General features: G+C 42.0%; 1 protein-coding gene across 2 annotated transcripts in view; it reads right to left on the bottom strand.

The window, feature by feature from the left end:
- Nucleotides 1-3,018: 3,018 nt before the first annotated feature.
- The window catches only part of LOC143033875 (lys-63-specific deubiquitinase BRCC36-like), a 28,825-nt gene continuing 11,600 nt past the window's right edge, over nt 3,019-20,243 (bottom strand). For both annotated transcript variants that reach the window (XM_076199478.1, XM_076199479.1), the window contains exons 3-8: nt 19,657-19,758; nt 18,708-18,813; nt 18,078-18,166; nt 9,297-9,410; nt 8,347-8,455; nt 3,019-3,224 (exon numbers count right to left, since the gene is read on the bottom strand). In XM_076199478.1, the coding sequence (XP_076055593.1) occupies nt 3,058-3,224; nt 8,347-8,455; nt 9,297-9,410; nt 18,078-18,166; nt 18,708-18,813; nt 19,657-19,758 (687 nt within the window). In that variant the 3' untranslated portion in view covers nt 3,019-3,057. The remainder of the gene's footprint in view (nt 3,225-8,346; nt 8,456-9,296; nt 9,411-18,077; nt 18,167-18,707; nt 18,814-19,656; nt 19,759-20,243) is intronic.

Below are 20,243 nucleotides of genomic sequence, written 5' to 3'. Positions count from 1 at the left end.
TCTCGCCCTGGCTGTTCAACTTATACATGGATGGGGTAGTGCGAGAGGTAAATGCAAGGGTAGTGGGTCAGGGATTGGAGATGGTTAAAGAAAATGGAGAAAAGTGGGAGGTGAGCCAGCTGTTGTTTGCGGATGACACTGCGCTTGTGGCAGGATCGGAGGAGGGATTGAGGAAGTTGGTGACAGAGTTAGGGAGAGTGTGTGATAGAAGAAAGCTGAAGATAAATGTGGGTAAAAGTAAGGTGATGAGATGTACATGGGGTGAAAGTGGCAGTAGACTGGAAGTGAGCATTAAAGGAGAGCGACTGGAGGAAGTAGATAGTTTTAGATACTTGGGTGCGAATGTGGCAGGAAAAGGTGCAGTGAAGGTGGAGATAGAATGTAGAGTGAGAGAAGCGAGTAAATGCCTTGATGGATTAAAAAGTGTAATGAGGAATAGACATTTGGGAATGGATGCTAAGAGGAGACTGTATGAAGGAGTGATTGTGCCAATAGCACTGTATGGGGCAGAAACATGGAACATAAGAGAGGAAGAGAGGAGTTTGAATGTGTTTGAGATCAGGTGTCTGAGAAGTATGATGGGGGTTACTAGGCTAGATAGAGTGAGAAATGAGGAGGTGAGGAGGAGAACAGGGGTGGAAAGGGAGCTGGGAGATAGGGTGGATGAAAGAGTATTAGGATGGTTTGGACACATGGATAGAACAAGTGAAGACTAGTAAAAGAGCTATGGAAGGCAGATGTGGAGGGAGTGAACATGAAGGGACGTCCTAGGATGAGGTGGATGGATGGGGTGAAGGGGGCTTTGGGGAAGAGGGGAATGTCTGTTGAGGAAGGACAGGAGAGGACAGAAGACAGGGGTGAATGGAGAATGGTTGTATATGGATGATGTTGTGATGCATGAGGTGGAATGGGCGGGGGGATAGGGGGTGAGGTAGTATGTGTGAGCAAAATTTGACACAGCCCGAAGGGTTTTCTCTCCGTCTTCTCCTTTTATGCATGGGGGGACGGAGAGGGGGGGGCGCCGATTTTAATGAAGCGGCCTTGCTGTGGATGTGCTGTGTTTTGCGACACTGCTTCTGACCCAGGGCAGTGGACAAGGTGCAGGGATGACCCGTCATCCAGGAGGTGCTAAGATAAGAGGGAGGGTGGAGGGGTGTGGAGTGTATTCAGGGATGGAATGGGTGGGAATGATTTTATGCCTTTTCCTTTTTGGCTACCTCCCTTGTAAGGGGGAAAAAAGCCTTGGTATATGTATGCATGTACCACATAAGGGAAGTCAATGAAAAATAACTATCAGGCATCAGGAATATTTATTTGTACAATCCATCAAAAGGTATATGACAAGAGAGTGCATAGCTACACTCACCCTTCATGAGTGGACGTCATCTTTGTGATGACTTTATGTACAAAGTAACATAATAATGTGTGCTGCAGTGCTTGCACTAGATTTCACAGGATTATTCTAACTGCAAATTGAAAGACAAAATGGGTTTTCATTGTCATGACAAATATTATTTTCCTTAAAAAATAAAAACAAAATAAAATAAAATAGAATAAATAATAATAATAATAATCTGCTAAACAAACGCTCATTCAAGGGCCAAATGATGAGCCTCCAGACCATTGCCAGCTAATGTGGAGCTGCAGTTTCCGGTCACACTTGAGGCAACAATTATTACCATTAATGCTCACCTAATCACACAGACTTTATGTGAAGGTAATCAAATGTAATACCCTTTAAAGCTTTTAGATTTAATTAAGCATTTAACTGCTAATAACAACTCATTATTCTATTTTGGCTACTGGCAATTTTATTCAGCTTTATAAAATCATCTACACAGCATAAGGGTTAAATCTATCTTCCTTAAATTTATTCTATTAATGACAATCAATACCTTTACTTTAACTGTTACTGAGCAATTCTCTTCTGCTGAGGTAACCCCCTCACCCCACAGAACAAAAGAAATAAGCAATATGATATGTTTTAGGCTCCATTCCTTCTTGCTACTGTTCCTACAAATTATATTTTTCTTTCCTATTTGGCTCTATTATGAACCTAAACGTCTGTTGGTTTGCTCTTTGTTGTATTCTAATGCATTTTATATGAAAACCAAATCCTGTCATTCCAAATCCTGAAAAATAAAAAAATTACACTACCTACTCTGGGGTTGCGCAGTTTGAAGGACCATGTTTCAAGAACACACAGATTTGACCTCAATAGAATAAACTTACAAAAAAAAAAAAAATAAAATAAAAAAATAAATAAATAAATAAATAATAATAATAATAAATAATAATCTTGATTTTTCTGCCAAAATGGAGGTGATTTGCATTTCAACAAATTGAGTTTTGACGCCTCAAAAACCACCCTAACCCTGTCAAATTGCAAGATCCCAATGTATTCATAATTATAGTATTTTGTTAAGTTCCTTGATAATCAACTAGAAAGATAATATAGTTTATTTTCAATCAATCATTTGTTGCCTTTTCACTAAGTAGAAACCCGGAACCCCCCCATCAGCTAGCAATGGTCTTTAGACCCTTCCACAGATGATTTCTCTTGGATGAAAATTTGGACAGATATCTGCATTATGTAGTTCAGTTTCTGTCACTGGCTGAAAGTTGTAGATGGAGGGGAGCAGTCGCACATTGTCAGTGCTCATTGTGATTAAAGGTGGAGAGAGTGAGAGAGAGAGAGAAAAAAAAAAAAAAAAAAAAAAAATAGTTGCAGTTGATAAAGAGATATCTTGGGTCTAGACTGAAGACCAACTCTCAGCTCTCTGGAGTTTCACCTCCGAAGGGAAGTGAAGAAGTTTATAGTTGAGCAGCACGCTAACAACTTTAATATTCTTCTCACAGCACATCATGTAGGGACCCATCATCAGTCCCTTGTTTCCTGTACTTCTACAAAACACAAATATAGATAATTTACATACTTCACCATAAATAATTTCTTGAGATCTGCTTATCATATATTAAATAAACAAAAATGGTATTATTCTTCTTAATAAAAAAAAATTCTAAAATAAAACCAATCTTGAAGTCCAGTGGATGTATCTACACCATGACTTCTGACCCTTGCTCCTGTAAAAGATTTTGTAAGTAACGTTTCTCTTGCTCAAGTGCTCGCTTGGTTCGTTGCGTCTGTTTGAGCTGTTCCTCTGCCATGGCGACCAAGGGTGCCGATACCAGGTTGCTGATGTTGCAAACACTGCGTACCAAAACTGCCAATACAAATAAATATAATTTAATTTTACATACATATATTTTATGGAATGGGTGGGGATGAAATGGATGGGAGTGGATTTATACCTTTTTATTTTGGCTACCTCCCTGGTAAGGGGGAAAAAGCCATTGGTATATGTTTGTATGTATGTACATACATATAGTAAGCCCTCACTATACAGAACCTCCTTACACCAAATTTCACCTACATCAATCCTAGTGAGATCTACCATTATTTTGATATAACAAACAAGGTTTGTATACATGGTGCAAGGTTCGGTATGGATGGCAGGTGCATGGAAAATTTAAATACATATGTATGCATAGTACATACTTTCAGCTATAATGACCAAGCCTTCCCCAATATCAGTTCGATATATCAAGGGTTTACTGTACACACATAACAAAGGCCAATTCCTCCTTTTAAGAAGGGTGGCTTCATCAAAATATACACCCACAGTGATGTGATATGGTTTAACGTCACAAACTCCTCCCATCGGAAGGCTAGGATAGTGCCCCTTACAGAGGGCTTTGTAGTGTGGAATCTAATGAACCATGCCCTTGGTTCAACTTTGCCGGTGGCAGGATTCAAACCGCCATACCCTCGACCTTCGCCGCAAGTAACGACACCCTAACCCGCTCAGCCAGCTAACTCCTACCCACAGTATACACATTAAAACCCATTTCATGTCCCTCCAATCTTGACATCTCATGGATGAAGAGCCATTCTGGCTCCCCATAACATGCTTAGGTCTGTGGTAATACAATGCAACTGCAGTACTCTAACAGCAAGGCCTGACAGCCACAGCTAGTTTATCCCCACTGCTCCACTGCATGGCAACCCAATTCTTCATCAACTCAAAATATTTCTACATAATAGATGAGAAGAACATCCCTTTACACTGTGTCACCCTTTCATTTATTCACAATCTTCCTACATTCACCTGTATCTTTTGCACTTTTTCTACCCTGTTCCACAAGTAGTCCTTTTGCATCAAAGGCCTCCTTTACCCCATACATCCACCTCACTCTTGGTCTTCTCAAATTCTCAAAATTCAAATCCACATCCATTTTCCACACTTTTTTCACTAATCCTTCCTTGTTTATTCTTTCTATATAGGTCCAAACATAAGAGAGGAAGAGAGGAGGAGTTTGAATGTGTTTGAGATGAAGTACCTGAAAAGTAAGATAGGGGTTACTAGGCTGGATAAAGTGAGAAACAAGGAGGTGAGGAGGAGAACAGGGGTGGAAAGGGAGTTGGGAGATAGGGTTGATGAAAAAGTATTGGGATGGTTTGGACACATGGAAAGAATGAGTGAAGACAGATTAGTAAAACAGGTGTGGAAGGCAGAGGTGGAAGGAGTGAACACAAGGGAGCAACCAGGGATGAGATAATGAGATGGATGGATGGGGTAAAAGGGGCATTGGGAAAGAAAGAATGTCTGCTGAGGAAGGATGGGAGAAGACAGAAGATAGGGGTGAATGGAAAATGTGTGTATGCATGATGCTGTGATGCATGAGAAGGAATGGGTGGGGAATGGGGGGGGTTGCTAATTTAATGAAGTAGCCTTTCTGTTGACGTGCTGTGTCTTGTGGCACGGCTTCTGACCCAGGGTAATGGGTGAGATGCAGGGATGACCCTTCATCCAGGAGGAGCCAAGATATGAGGTAGGAAGGGGGGTGAATGGGAGTGGAGTGTGGGGACAGAATGGGTGGGAGTGGATTTTATGCCCTTGTTTTTGGCTACCTCCCTTGTAAGGGGGGAAAAAGCCTTTGGTATATGTATGTATGCATGTGTATATGCCCAAACCACCTCAACACTCTCTGATCTACTCTACCCAAGAACTCTCTTTCTACATTTGTTCTCTGCCTCACCTCTAAATGTCTCACTCTATTCAGTCTTCTAACACATTCCATATCTATATAGTGCTGTGGATACAATCACTCCTTGCAGGCATAGTGGTAATGACTTGGTTTGTTTAATTAGCAATCCCAAATTCTGTCTCCATCCACTACTGAAAAGAATTACATTACATACATATACCAAAGGCTTTTCTCCTTTACAAGTGAGGTAGCCAAAAAAACAGAGATAAAATACACTCCCACCCATTCCATCCCCTACATACTTCACTCCCATCCACCCCCTTCCCTCCCTCTTATTTTGACTCCTCCTGGATGACAAGTCACCCCTGCATCTTGCCCACTGCCCTGAGTCAGAAGCAGTGTCGCAAGACACAGCACATCCACAGCAAGGCCACTTCATTGAATCAGCAACCCCCCCTCTCCATCCCCTCATGAAGAAATGGAGAAGATGGGGAGAAATCCCTTCAGGCTGTGTCAATTTATTTTTCACACATACTCCTCCAACCCCCATCCCAGCCACAACCTAACAAATAAAATATATAACACAGACATGCACAATAACACCAAAAGATGGCTGGCCAATTATCTGGCAGGTAGGAATGCTTACGTGTCATATAATGGCCAATCATCGCACATCAAAAACATTAAGAATGGAGTACCACAGGGCTCTGTTCTATCCCCCATGCTCTTTAATCTATACATGCATGACTTACCCACACCAGACACCTCAGAAATACAAATCTCTTCCTACGCAGATGACATAACAATCACATGCACACATCATAACACAGACAAAGCTGCAGAAATAATACAGCCATACCTTGATACACTCAACACATGGTTCATCACAAACAGACTCAAAATAGCTCCAACCAAATCTACAGCAACACTTCTCACCAACTGGACAATAGAACACAAATACATACCTCATCTCTACATCAACAACACTCTAATACCACACACAAACACATAGAAAATTCTTGGTGTAACATACGATACATCCATGTCTTTCAAACAACACATCACAAACATAAAAAACAAATGCACACCTAAACTTAACGCACTTAAGTCAATCACTGGAACAACATTTGGACAAAACAAAGAAACTAATACAACAATATACAAACAATGCATACACTCAGTGATGAATTATGCGAGTCCTGCATGGGCCCCTGATCTCAGTGAGACACACCACAACACCCTTCAAATCATACAAAACAAAGCCCTAAAAACAATTACAGGCTGCACAAATACAACACCTACAGACCATTTACACCATGAAACAAAAGTCCTCAAAGTCAAGGACCACCTTGACATGAGAGGCACACAAACACTTGCTGCAGCCACCACAAACATATCACACCCGCTACACTACATAGCAGAACACCCACACACACCAAGAAACATTAAAACAACACCCAAAGACCTATATCACACACAGATACTCTCTTCTCTTCCTCCACAACCACCAAATACCAGCCTCCGGAAACATATTCATAATCATATCACTCACTGCTCCATTAACACACTGAAAGACAACACACTGCTGCATGCCAGACCCCCTGATATCCACCCTTCTGAATCCTCTCTCCCACGAAAGGACAGAGTCCACCTGGCCAGACTGCGGTGCAGCCACCACCCAGCACTTCTAAGCTACCAGAAGAGGCTGGATGACCGCATTGTGAACAGCTGCCCAGGATGCAACACTTCACCCCATACCATACAGCACATAATGGAAGACTGCATTATACACAATCATCTACGCAAACAACACAAAATACACTCTATAAAGGATTTGTGGGAAAACCCATTTTTGGCTGTGGCATTCCTTGGGGAGACGGAACTGCTCGGACAGACAGTCTAGGGAACGACAACAACAATAACAACAACCCCCATCCCTAGCCACTCCCTTTCATGCATCACAGCATCATCTATACACAACCATTTTCCATTCACCCCTGTCTTCTGTCCTCTCACTTCCTTCCTCAACAGACATTCCCCTCTTCCCCAAAGCCCCTTTCACCCCATCCATCCATCTCATCCTAGGTCACCCCCTCATGTTCACTCCATCTACCTCTGCCTTCCATACCTCTTTTACTAGTCTTTCTTCACTCATTCTTTCCATGTGTCCAAACCATCCCAATACTCTTTCATCAACCCTATCTCCCAATTCCCTTTCCACCCCCATTCTCCTCCTCACCTCCTTGTTTCTCACTCTATCCAACCTAGTTACCCCTATCATACTTCTCAGGCACCTCATCTCAAACACATTTAAACTCCTCCTCTCTTATGTTCCATGTTTCTGCCCCATACAGTGCTGTTGGCACAATCACTCCTTCATACAATCTCCTCTTAACAACTATTTCCAAATATCTATTTCTCATTACACCTTTTAATCCCCCAAGGCATTTACTTGTTTCTCTCAATCTATTTTCTATCTCCACCTTCACTCATCCCTTTCCCACCACATTCACACCCAAATCTCTAAAACTCATAGATTAGATAATATACAACCAAACAACAGAAAGGTGGATTTAGTAGTACACAGCAGATACCTTTTTCAACAAAACTACAAAAAAAAAAAACCACACACAGACACAACTGAAATACTCTCAGTCCAAACACAAATAAAGAAAACAAGTTACAACATTACAAGGGGGAAAAAGCCTTGGTATATGTATGTATGTACATACCACCCACTACATTATCCCACTGAAGCTATTCCTCAACTCCAACCATTCAGTTCACTAACAAACAACACACTGGAAGGTAATTTAAATGCACATCACCCAATTTGCCTTAACTCACAAACAGTAGACCAGACACAATACTAGAACAATACCCCAGCCTAAACATAATAAACTGCAGCAACCGTCCCACTAGGTAGTCTTTTCCACATAACTTAAGAAGCAGTGTCTCTTGACATAGTAATGTTCTCACACTCCCTATAAAAACAAACAGGAGAAACCATACATGACTTCCCCTATGACTACTTCCCAACAAAGGTCACCATAGAACTATAAGTAAAAATACATCCTGCAAACTAAAGAACTTTCATAAACTACTAAAAGCAATTTGGCATGAATACATACAGGATATAGAGAAGAATTTAAAGATCCTTGACATGGATATATTCCTATCCACAAATACAGCAGAGGATGAGATAGCAGTTATCATTAATAAGGCAAGCAAAAGACACATTCCAAGAAGCCGCAGAAAAAAGGGGGGTGTAGTTACATCATCAACACTATCACATACCTGATGCATTATGAATCCGAAGAAGGGGGAATTGTTCTGTTCCTTGTTGTGACATTTCCAATGCCTCCATCTGTTCTTCATATAAAGTTTTCACCAAACCTTCTAGTGCCTTGTCGAAGAAGAAGAGAAAAAGAGCTAAATGAGAATCATAGTACAGAATTTTGGTTTCAGTACGTAGATGTTCTACAAAAGTGGTTTTGGAGCATCCCAAGTTCTTAATGCTTTGCAATGTATTATTTATAAAATGTCTATGTTTTTTTATTGTAATAAAAAGTCTTAGGCCCTTAGCCATGGTGATATTCCCTGAACTGAATTAGTGCCTGGTAAAATCTGAACTGTGCATGCCACTCTGAAAACAGGATTAACTGGATGGAGATGATTAAAGTACTGATGTGTAGGGACAACTTGGTCATTGGGAGACATGAAGATGTCTGGGTTCTGATGACCATTGATGAGGTCCACCTCACATATAGCTCAAGAACCTCCAAGAGGGAGACTGCATACTGAATGACAATTGTAATTTTCCATTCAAAGCAGCTCATACTAATGAAGCAAGGTAGCTTACTAAGGGAGAAAAATGAATCTCATTGCAATGCATCCTTTTAAATTATTCCTGGTTTAACTAGGCAAAGATTACACCTCATCACTTTTCCAATACCACTGTTACTTCATCTTAGGTGCAGCCTGCTCATGGAACAGGTACCTTGTTCTATACATTCTTTTCCAATGCCCTCTGTCACCTACAAACTTTTTCACTGGTTCAAAATTCTGAAACTACCAAAAGGCACTGGAACAAATATAGACAAAATTTTTCTTTTTCAAAAACCTAATATTGCATGGTCTCCTGAAGGTACACAGTTAACTACTGAATAACAATGACCGTAAAGTTAACTGTATACAAAAGAGATATAGATGTAATACTATCAGATTGAGGACATGTAGGGGATTACTTGACAATTGTTAGGCGAGATGGTGGTCACAGGCATAACGGTGAGAGGAACTTGAATCCGCTGATGGGGTGGCTGGTGGGAGGCCTGGAAGCAGGAGACATGTCCCAACCCAACCTACAGGAGTACAAACAGAAGCTCATCAAATCGGTGACATTGATTTTTATTTATCATTCAGCATTCTATAGTATAAATGTAATAGTTTGAAAATGATCAGCCTGTTGAATGTGGTCTGTAAGGTGTATGGGTATCAGTCATCTGAGAGGATTAGGTGAGAAACAGAATGACTAGGGAAGAGCACACATACAGTGAAACATAACTACAAAATTAAGGTTGCCAGACAAACGAGATCCAACCCAAAGGGATTCTTTCATCTCTACAGAATAAAGAATAAGAAAAGGATAGGCCCAATTAAAAAAAAAAAATTATGTTTTGATATATTCGGAGGAAAAAAATGAGCAAGTCGTTCATCACAACCAGACTCAAAATAGCTCCAACCAAATCTACAGCAACACTTCTCACCAACTGGACAAAAGAACACAAATACATACCTCATCTCTACAACACATCACACATCACAAACATAAAAACAAATGCAAACCTAGACTTAACGCACTTAAGTCAATCGTTGGAACAACATTTGGACAAAACAAAGAAACTAATACAACAATATACAAACAATGCATACACTCAGTGATGAATTATGCGAGTCCTGCATGGGCTCCTAATCTCAGTGAGACACACCACAACACCCTTCAAATCATACAAAACAAAGCCCTAAAAACAATTACAGGCTGCACAAATACAACACCTACAGACCATTTATTCCATGAAACAAAAGTCCTCAAAGTCAAGGACCACCTCGACATGAGAGGCACACAAACACTTGCCACAGCCACCACAAACACATCACATCCGCTACACTACATAGCAGAACACCCACACACACCAAGAAACATTAAAACAACACCCAAAGGCCTGTATCACACACAGATACTCTCTTCTCTTCCTCCACAACCACCAAATACCAGCCTCTGGAAACATATTCATAATCATATCACTCATCGCTTCATTAACACACTGAAAGATAGCACACTGCTGCATGCCAGACCCCCTGATATCCACCCTTCTGAATCCTCTCTCCCACGAAAGGACAGAGTCCACCTGGCCAGACTGCGGTGTGGCCACCACCCAGCATTTCTAAGCTACCAGAAGAGGCTGGATGACCACATTGTGAACAGCTGCCCAGGATGTAACACTTCACCCCATACCATACAACACATAATGGAAGACTGCATTATACACAATCATGCACGCAAACAACACAACATACACTCTATAAAGGATTTGTGGGAAAACCCAGTTTCGGCTGTGGTATTCCTTGGGGAGACGGGACTGCTCAGACAGACAGTCTAGGGAACGACAACAACAACAACAAATATTTTTTCATGATGTTTACAAAGGAGAGGTTAAATATGGTACCAGACAGCAACCTGATTTTCAGCGGGGATGAAGGAAGTAGATTAACTAACATCAACATTAGTAAGGTAGTAGTAGTTAAACAGATTGATAGACTTGAAGCTACAAAATCCCCAGGTCCAGATAAAATTTTCCCAAGTGCTTAAGAGTGTAAATTTGAAATCTGCAACCAGTTAACAAAAATATTTATTAAGATGGTAGACACTGGTTTTGTACCTATTGCATGGGGGCAGGCAAACTTTGTTACTGTTTTCAAAAAAAGAGAGATAAATCATCTACAGTACATACAACTATGGGCCAATCAGTTTGACATCAGTTATAGGTAAAGTGCTTGAATCAACAATAGCTAATAGAATCAGAGATCACATTGAGAGACATAATTTGATTTGTGACTCACAGCATGGGTTCTCCAAGGGAAAGTCATGTGTAACTAATCTTCTATCTTTTTACAAGGCATCAGATAATAATGATAGTTACAACGTAATTAACTAAGTTGAGAGGGAAGGGCGACTGTGAGTTTGGGAGTGTAGTTGGGAGGTTCTCAGGAGTGAAGAGAGGGCAAGGGAGAGAAGGGGTGGCTATACTAGTAAGTGAAGAGATAGGTAAACATGTAGTGGAGTGGAAAGAGGTTTCTTCAAGGATAATGTGGATGAAGATGAAACTGGGAAGGGAGATGTGGGTTTTTGTAAGTGCATATGGGCCTGGTAGTGAGAAGAGTGTAGAGGAAAGGGAGGCTTTTTGGATATTTAAATGAGTGCATAGAGGGATTAGGGATGAACGTCAATGTAGTAGTATTGAGAGACCTTAACGCTAGGGTAGGAAATGAACCAAATGACGAAGGGGTTGGGAAATGTGGAGTTCCAGGAAAGAATTGCAGTGGAGAGTTGATGGTGGAGATGTGTTTAGAAAGAGAGTTGATGATAGCAAATAGTGTTTCGGAAGAGAGTCAAGCATAAGTACACATGGGAGAGGGTGATGGATGGAAGGGTGGTAGACAGAGTGTTAATAGACTATGCAGTGGTAGATAGGAGTATAATAGGAAGAGTAAGGATGTACATGTGCTAAGGGGAGAAAATGGGGGAATATCGAATCATTTTTTGGTGGAAGGTGAGTTGAGAGTGGAGGATAGATGGAGAAAGAGGAAAAGGACAAAAGGTTAGGAGGTGCTTAGAGTGAACTCTTTAAATGAAAAGGAGGACTACAAGAAGCTGAGAGAGGAGTGGGAGGGAGTGAAGGATAGAGTAGAGCTAGGAGTGGAGGAATGGGGATGGTTCAAGGAAGGAGTCACAAAGTGTACAAAGATGGTGTGTGGAACAAGAAGGATGGGAGGAAATAGAAGGAAGGGTAGTGAATGGTGGTATGAGGAAACAAAGAAGGTTGTAGAAGAGAAGAAGCGAGCTTTCACTGATTGGTTACAAAATAGGACGAGAGAGTCACATGAGAGGTACAAAGAAAAGAAAACAGAAGTAAAGCACATGGTAAAGGAGGCAAAGAGGAGAGCAGATGTGAAGTGGGGTAAGAGTATGGAAGGCAGATGTGGAGGGAGTGAACATGAGGGGACGTCCTAGGATGAGATGGATGGATGGGGTGAAGGGGGCTTTGGGGAAGAGGGAAATGTCGGTTGAGGAAGGACGGGAGAGGACAGAAGACAGGGGTGAATGGAGAATGGTTGTATATGGAAAAAGTTGTGATGCATGAGGTGGATTGGACGGGGGAATGGGGGTGAGGTAGTGTGTGTGAGCAAAAATTTTTGACGCAGCCCGAAGGGATTTCTCCCCGTCCTCTCCTTTATATGGGGGGACGGAGAGGGGGGGTCGCCAATTTAATGAAGCGGCCTTGCTGTGGATGTGCTGTGTCCTGCGACACTGCTTCTGACCCAGGGCAGTGGACAGGGTGCAGGGATGACCCGTCATCTAGGAGGTGCTAAGATGGGAGGGAGGGTGGAGGGGTGTGGAGTGTTTTCGGGGATGAAATGGGTGGGAATGTTTTTGTGCCTTGTTCTTTTTGGCTACCCCCCTGGTAAGGGGGGAAAAAGCCTTGGTATATGTATGTATGTAATAAAAAGATGTTTTGGAAAGAAATTAAGAGAGGAAGAGGAGGCAAATCAAGTAGAGAAGAAAAGGTAAAAGGTGCAGATGGAGAGATGATAATGGAAGAGAAGGCAGCAAGGGGAAGATGGGCAGATTATTTTAGGGAGTTACTAAATGTGAAGGAGGATAGGGAGGGAAAGATAGTTGCAGTGGGAAGTGTTAAGAAAATGACCGTGATGAGTGAGGAGAATGGAGGAGAAATAAGGAAGGATGAAGTGAGGGCAGTTGTTAACCCCTTCCATACGGTGCCGCACACGTAGGCGTCATGAGGAGCAAGTGGATTCGCGACGCTGCCATATCGGCGTCTTGATTATATTTATTGTAGTCGCCCCTGTGTTTTTACATTCTCCCTAATCTGCTCTTAATCCCATTCTCTGTGGTTTTCAAAATTCATGGGTGAAAGAGAGAACGATCGATATAAGCCGTGACTATATTTTATGATGCGAGTATTATTATGACACGTCGTACGGCTGGCATTGGCTGCTGCCCGCAAGATTTAAGTCCCGTAGTGAAGTGGTTAAGATGATGAGTGCAGGTAAGGAACCTGGGTTGGATGGATGCCATGCAGAATGTCTAAAAAAAAAGGAGGTACAGTGGTGGTGGACTGGCTGGTGAGGTTATTTAATGTTTGTTGGAGAGAGGGTAGAGTGCCGGAGGACTGGAGGAGTGCCTGTATAGTTCCACTCTATAAGGGAAAAGGGGACAAGTGTGAGTGTAGTAGTTTCAGAGGGATTAGCTTGTTAAGTGTAGTTGGGAAGGCTTATGGGAGGATCTTGATTGAGAAGATTAGGAGGGGAACAGAGTAATTGGTAAGGAACAGTGTGGATTTAGGACAGGTAGAGGTTGCATAGATCAGATTTTTGTGGTAAGACAGATATGTGAAAAAGCTATAGGAAGAGGTAAGGATGTATTTTGAGCTTTTATGGATCTGGAAAAGGCTTATGACAGGGTAGACAGGAAGGCACTGTGGGAGGTTTTGCAGATGTACAGGATAGGAGGAAAGCTTCTAGCTGTCAAGAGTTTTTACGAGAGTAGTAAAGCATGTGTCAGGATTAGAAATGGAGCGAGTGAGTGGTTCAAGGAAAAGGTGGGACTTTGTCAGGTGATGAGTTATGTCGCCCTGGCTGTTCAACTTATACATGGATGGGGTGTTGCGAAAGGTAAATGCAAGGGTGGTGGGTCAGGGATTGGAGATGGTTAAAGAAAATGGAGAAAAGTGGGAGATGAGCCAGCTGTTGTTTGCGGACGACACTGCGCTTGTAGCAGGATCAGAGGGAGGATTGAGGAAGTTGGTGACAGTTTGGGAGAGTGTGTGATAGAAGAAAGCTGAAGATAAATGTGGGTTAAAGTAAGGTGATGATTTGTACAAAGGGTGAAAGTGGCAGCAGAGTGGAAGTGAGCATTAAGGGAGAGTGACTGGAGGAAGTGGATACTTGGGTGTGAATGTGGCAGGAAAGGGTGGAGTGGAGGTAGAATGTAGATTGAGAGAAGCAAGTAAATGTCTTGGTGGATTAAAAAGTGTAATGAGGAATAGACATTTGGGAATGGAGGCTAAGAGGAGATTGTATGAAGGAGTGATTGTGCCAACAGCACTGTATGGGGCAGAAACATGGAACATAAGAGAGGAAGAGAGAAGGTGTTTAAATGTGTTTGAGATGAGATGTCTGAGAAGTATGATAGGGGTTACTAGGCTGGATAGAGTGAGAAATGAGGAGGTGGAGGAGGAGAACAGGGGTGGTAAGGGAGATGAGAGATAGGGTGGATGAAAGAGTATTGGGATGGTTTGGACACATGGAAAGAATGAGTGAAGAAAGACTAGTAAAAGAGGTATGGAAGGCAGATGTGAAGGGAGTGAACATGAGGGGACAACCTAGGATGAGATGGATGGATGAGGTGAAAGGGGCTTTGGGGAAGAGGGGAATGTCTGTTGAGGAAGGATGGGAGAGGACGGAAGACAAAGGTGAATGGAGAATGGGTGTATATGGATGATATTGTGATGTATGAGATGGAATGGGTAGGGGGATGGGGTGAGGTAGTATGTGTGAGAAAAATTTTGATGCAGCCCAAAGGGATTTCTCCCTGTCTTCTCCCTTTCTGCATGAGGGGACAGAGAGAGGGGTCCCCAATTTAATGAAGTGGCCTTGCTATGGATGTGCTGTGTCTTGCGACACTGCTTCTGACCCAGGGCAGTGGACAAGATGCAGGGATGACCCGTCATCCATGAGGTGTCAAGATAAGAGGGAGGGTAGAGGGTGGAGGGGAGTGTATTGTATTAGGGATGAAATGGGCGGAAATGGTTTTTATGCCTTTGTTTTTTGGCTACCTCCCATGTAAGGGGTAAAAAGCCTTTCGTATATGTATGTATGTATGTACAATGTTATTTACCTTGACTTTAGCAAAGCATTTGACAAGGCACCATGGCATAAGAGGAAAAGTATTTGAATCGATTAGTGCTTGGATCAGTGACAGAAAACAGCGGGTCACCGTAAATGGTGTGAAATCCAAATGGGGGAGTGTTTCTAGAGGAGTTTCGCAGAGCTCAGTTTTGGGTCCCTTATTTAGATTGGAGGAAGTGAATAGCTTTAGATATTTGGGATCTCATGTGGCAGGAGAGGAAAGAGTGGTGGGGATAGATTGTACATTGAGAGAAGCAAGTAAGTGCCTTGGGGGATTAAAAAAGTGTGATGAGAAATAGACATTTGGGAATGGATGTTAGGAGCAGATTGTATGAAAGGGTGATTGTGCTGACAGCACTGTATAGGGCAGAGAGATGGAACATAAGAGATGAAGAGAGGATGAGTTTAAATGTGTCGGAGATGAAATGTCTGAGAATTATGGTAGGGGTTAAAAGGTTGGATAGAGTGAGAAATAAGGAGATAAGAAGTAGAGCAGGGGTGGAAAGAGATGGGAGATAGGGTTGATGAAAGAGTTTTGGGGTGGTTTGGACACATGGAAAGAATGTAGAAAGATTAGTAAAAGAAGTGTGGAAGGCAGAGGTGGATGGAATGAACATGAGGGGATGACTGAGGATGAGATGGATGCATGGGGTGAAAGGATGGGCTGAGCAAGAGGCTGATGTCTGTTGAGGAAAGAAGGAAGAAGTCAGAAGATAGGGGTGAGTGGAGAATGGCTGTTTAGATGATACTGTGATGCATGGGAGTGGGTGGGGGATAGGGAGGGGGTTGGGGAGTGGTTATGTGTGAATGATATTTTGATGCAACCCAAAGAGATTTCTCCCTGTCTTTAATATTAATGCATGAGGGGACAGAGAGACGGGGGGCGGTCGCCAATTAAATGAAGTGGCCTTGATGTGGATGTGTTGTGTCTTGCTCCAATGCTTCTGACCCAGGGTGATGGACAAAATGCAAGGACGACCCATCATCCAGGAGCCAAGATGACAGGGAGGGTGGGGTGGTAAATGGGGGTGGAATGGGTGGGTATGTAATGGGTGGGAATGGAATTATGCCTGTTGATTTTGGCTACCTCCCTTGTCAGGGGGAAAAAGCCTCTGGTAATGTATGATGTATGTATTTTTCATTATGTATATAAATGACTTGGACAATGGGATTAATAGTGATGTTAGTAAGTTTGCAGACAACACTAATATACATACATACATATACCAAGGCCTTTTCCCCCTTCCAAGGGAGGTAGCCAAAAAGGGAAAGGCATAAAAACACTCCCACCCATTTCATCCCTAAATACACTCCACACCCCTCCCACCCTTCCTCTCATCTAATTAGGTAAGAAGACATTGAGATTCTGCAGCATCCTCGTACCCATTGTGGAAAGGGAACTGGGAGATAGGGTTGATGAAAGAGTATTAGGATGGTTTGGACACATGGAAAGAATGAGTGAAGAAAGATTAGTAAAAGAAGTGTGGAAGGCAGAGGTGGAAGGAGTGAATATAAGGGGGCGTCCTAGGGTGAGATGGATGGATGGGGTGTAAGGGGCATTGCAAAAGAGAGGAATATCTGTGGAGGAAGGATGGGAGAGGACAGAAGATAGGGGTGAATGGAGAGGGGTTGTGTATGGATGATGCTGTGATTGCATGAGGGGGAGTGGGTGGGGGATGGGGGGTGAGGAAGTATGTATGAGAAAAAAATTGATGCAGCCCGAAAGGATTTCTCCCCGTCTTCTCCTTTTCTGCATGAGGGGACATAGAGGGGGGGTCGCCGAATTTTATGAAGCAGCCTTGCTGTGGATGTGCTGTGTCTTGCGACACTGCTTCTGACCCAGGGCAGTGGACAGGATGCAGGGATGACCCGTCATCCAGGGGGTGCCAAGATAAGAGGGAGGGAGGAGGGTGGAGGGGAGTGGAATATATAGGAAATGGAATGGGTGGGAGTGGTTTCTATGCCTTTTTCTTTTTGGCTACCCCCCATATAGGGGGAAAAAGCCTTTGGTATATGTATGTAAGAAGGAAATAGGTTTACCAACAGTGCTCAATGAATGTAATAGACTTAGTAACCATATAGTGAATGTTGGACCTATTGGTTGTTTTAATAAAAGGTTACACAAATTTATGGATGGGGATGACAGGTGGTAATAGACATGGAACTGTCTAGTGTAGGCCTTATGGTCTCTTGCAGTCTCCTTCATTCTTATGCTCTTATGTAAAAGAAAATCAATCAATCTGTTGTGCCTGACAGAGGAGAAGAGGGTGCATGGATCAATTTCTGTGATAAACAGGTTTGCGATAATCAAGTTATAACCTTTCAACAGTGCCAAGATAGGAGGGGTGTTAAATGGGTTTTATGTATTATGAAGGCAATATTGTCTACATTACTCCATGATATATACATCAGAGAACAACGGGTACATGCAAAAGGTGGACCTGCAAGACAGATTACAGAAAGAGTCCTCTCCTTTTCAGTTATCTACAAAGTTCCTTGACACCCTTATTGTAGATGTGTTGGTAGAATCTTAGGGCTGATAGTCTCTGGACTGGGCCCAAAATATCGATCAACTTTATCTGTATTTCCTCCACCTTTTCACATACGAGATGATAATCAACAACTACTCCCATCCTGCTATAATTAACAAGTGACACAAACATTCTCAGACTAATACAATAGACTTCAATCCAAAAATCTCCAGAGATCTATTGAAAGGTTTAAGAACAGTTGTCAGCCACTATGGTGCTACAGGTTTCCAATCTGTGAAACTCAGTGCAACAGTGATCGTTATATATACATCAAATACGCTGCCCTACCTTAGTCTTCTTGTCTTCATTGTAAACAGAGAAGATGAGCCCAATGAAACGGTGGTCCATTTGTTGATAGCCTGCTTGCGTCTGCAAATCTGAAAAAAAAATTCAGTTGATGCAATCTAAAGAAAACAATCTGGAATTCTTATTGCTAATCTAAGAATGCTTTAACACTTAATTTCTCAATTATGATTCAACCTATAGCCATTTCCAACTCAATATAGATGAGAGCTCCCTGCATGGTACTGACTACCCAAGTTTTATGTGGTCTATATTCTAGGATTTTTGTGACATCCCACCAACAGTAGTCAACCAAAATATTGGTTCTTGATCAACTCAGAGAAAAATGGAAAATGGGGCCAAATTCAAAGATTTGTGGAAAAATATCACCATGATCAAGCTGTTCCAGTTCTGGAACATTTTTCTTTAATGGATTGCAGTCAAGAACTACTAAGGTTCAGGGAGGAGAGGGAGAGAACATGTATTTACCTAACTGTAGTATACACAATAAGATCTATGATGTCTGTCCCACAAAAACGCCATTAGAAGGTATCTATCTTTAGTCCCTCCTCCAAGTGTGTACTCATCAATTATCAACAAGTCACATGAATAAGTCATCATGAATAAGGAACTTACCTATATCTGAAGGCCAGACAGTTATGTGTGGATGTGAATGGTACCATCCTACAATGTGCAACGCTTCATCACTTGACTCAGACATCTTCTCTGCTTCCTGCTGGGCCTACAATCAATGGGGAAAAATCTGTACACATTTTGTACATAAATATTTCTGACCCACTGTAGTGGGTTGGGGAGGGGTCAGCAATGGGTTGGGGAGGGGTCGGCAATGGGTGGGGGAGGGGTTGGCAATTAAGTGAAGCAGCCTTGCTGTGGATGTACTGTGTCTTGCTGCATTGCTTCTGACCCAGGGCAGTGGGCAAGATACAGGGATGACCTATCATCCACGAGGAGCAAAAAAATAAGAGGGAGGAAAGGTCAAGTGAAATGGGTAATAGTGGGTTTGTACCTTTTGATTTGGCTACCTCCTTTTTAAGGGGAAAAAAAGCCCTTGGTATACAGTTAGACAGACAGTGTAGCAAATGAACTTAAATAAGTTAAGTCTTACTTCATAATTTATGAATTCAGCCCTTTTGGTAATTGAATAGTCAATTAAGCATGATCCTGTCCTATGCTTTTTTGGTTCATTGCCCCAGGTCTCTCTTGCAGGAGATCTAATGCTCTCAGGTAACCGGCAACAGCCAAAAGATTAGCCTACAAGACACTCAATATTCTTTTCAGGTCTCCTGTAAAGGAAAACCCGAGGCAAAATACTGATTGACTTCTTCAGCATGAAAAAAATGCTTACATTTTATATAACTAGGGTGGGAGAGAGAAAAAGAAACAAAGAATGAAAGAAAGAAATGAAGAAGAGGAAGAAGTAGAACAAGAAGAGGAAGAAGAAAAAAAAAAAAAATAGTACACATCCCTGGAAAAAATCCAACACATAAAATTACTTGGTATCCTACTATGATAACCAATTTGGAATACCAAAAATAAATTCTACCTTATGATCACATAAACCCACCTTTATGAGCATCTCCGGAGAAATCTCAACCCGGTCCTTTCTTTTGTCAGACCTGCGGAGTGTCACGGCTGAATATATGTCGCAGACCACATCTCCTTCAACCTGTCAATTGTTTGGTTGAAACAGTTCCTTTCAGTTTCAAGTTCAAAAGTATATCAATAACAAATTTATTTTCATTCTAGATATCTTAGAAATTTACTTACTATTATCATAAAACTTGATAAAGTATACTTATATAAACAAATATGGTGTTCTGGAATTAATGGTGCTTGTATTCCCTATGCCTCATAAAGTAACTTTTTTTTATGTTAGAGGAGCAGGAAAGAGTGAAGAGACAGGATTGTATATAGGGAGATAGTGAACAGATGAAGGGATGATGGAACCCGAAGGGATGTTCTCATCTACTCCATTTGAGCAGATGAGAGCAGGGGTAGGGGTGGGAGAGTGGGGGATTAGCTTTACAATTTCAGCTTAAATCATAGCTGCAAGTAAGGATTTCTTGCAAAAGAACTGGACACATCATCCACAGCATTCTGAACATAAGAGAGCTGTCTGCAGTGTGTGGCAAATTGCCTGAGCACCGACCA

Source organism: Oratosquilla oratoria, chromosome 16, assembly GCF_046742065.1.
Source record: "Oratosquilla oratoria isolate Oo_2021 chromosome 16, ASM4674206v1, whole genome shotgun sequence".
Classification (NCBI taxonomy): domain Eukaryota; kingdom Metazoa; phylum Arthropoda; class Malacostraca; order Stomatopoda; family Squillidae; genus Oratosquilla; species Oratosquilla oratoria.
The sequence above is the reverse complement of the archived record's forward strand: the minus strand, read 5'-3'. Positions and strand labels throughout refer to the sequence as shown.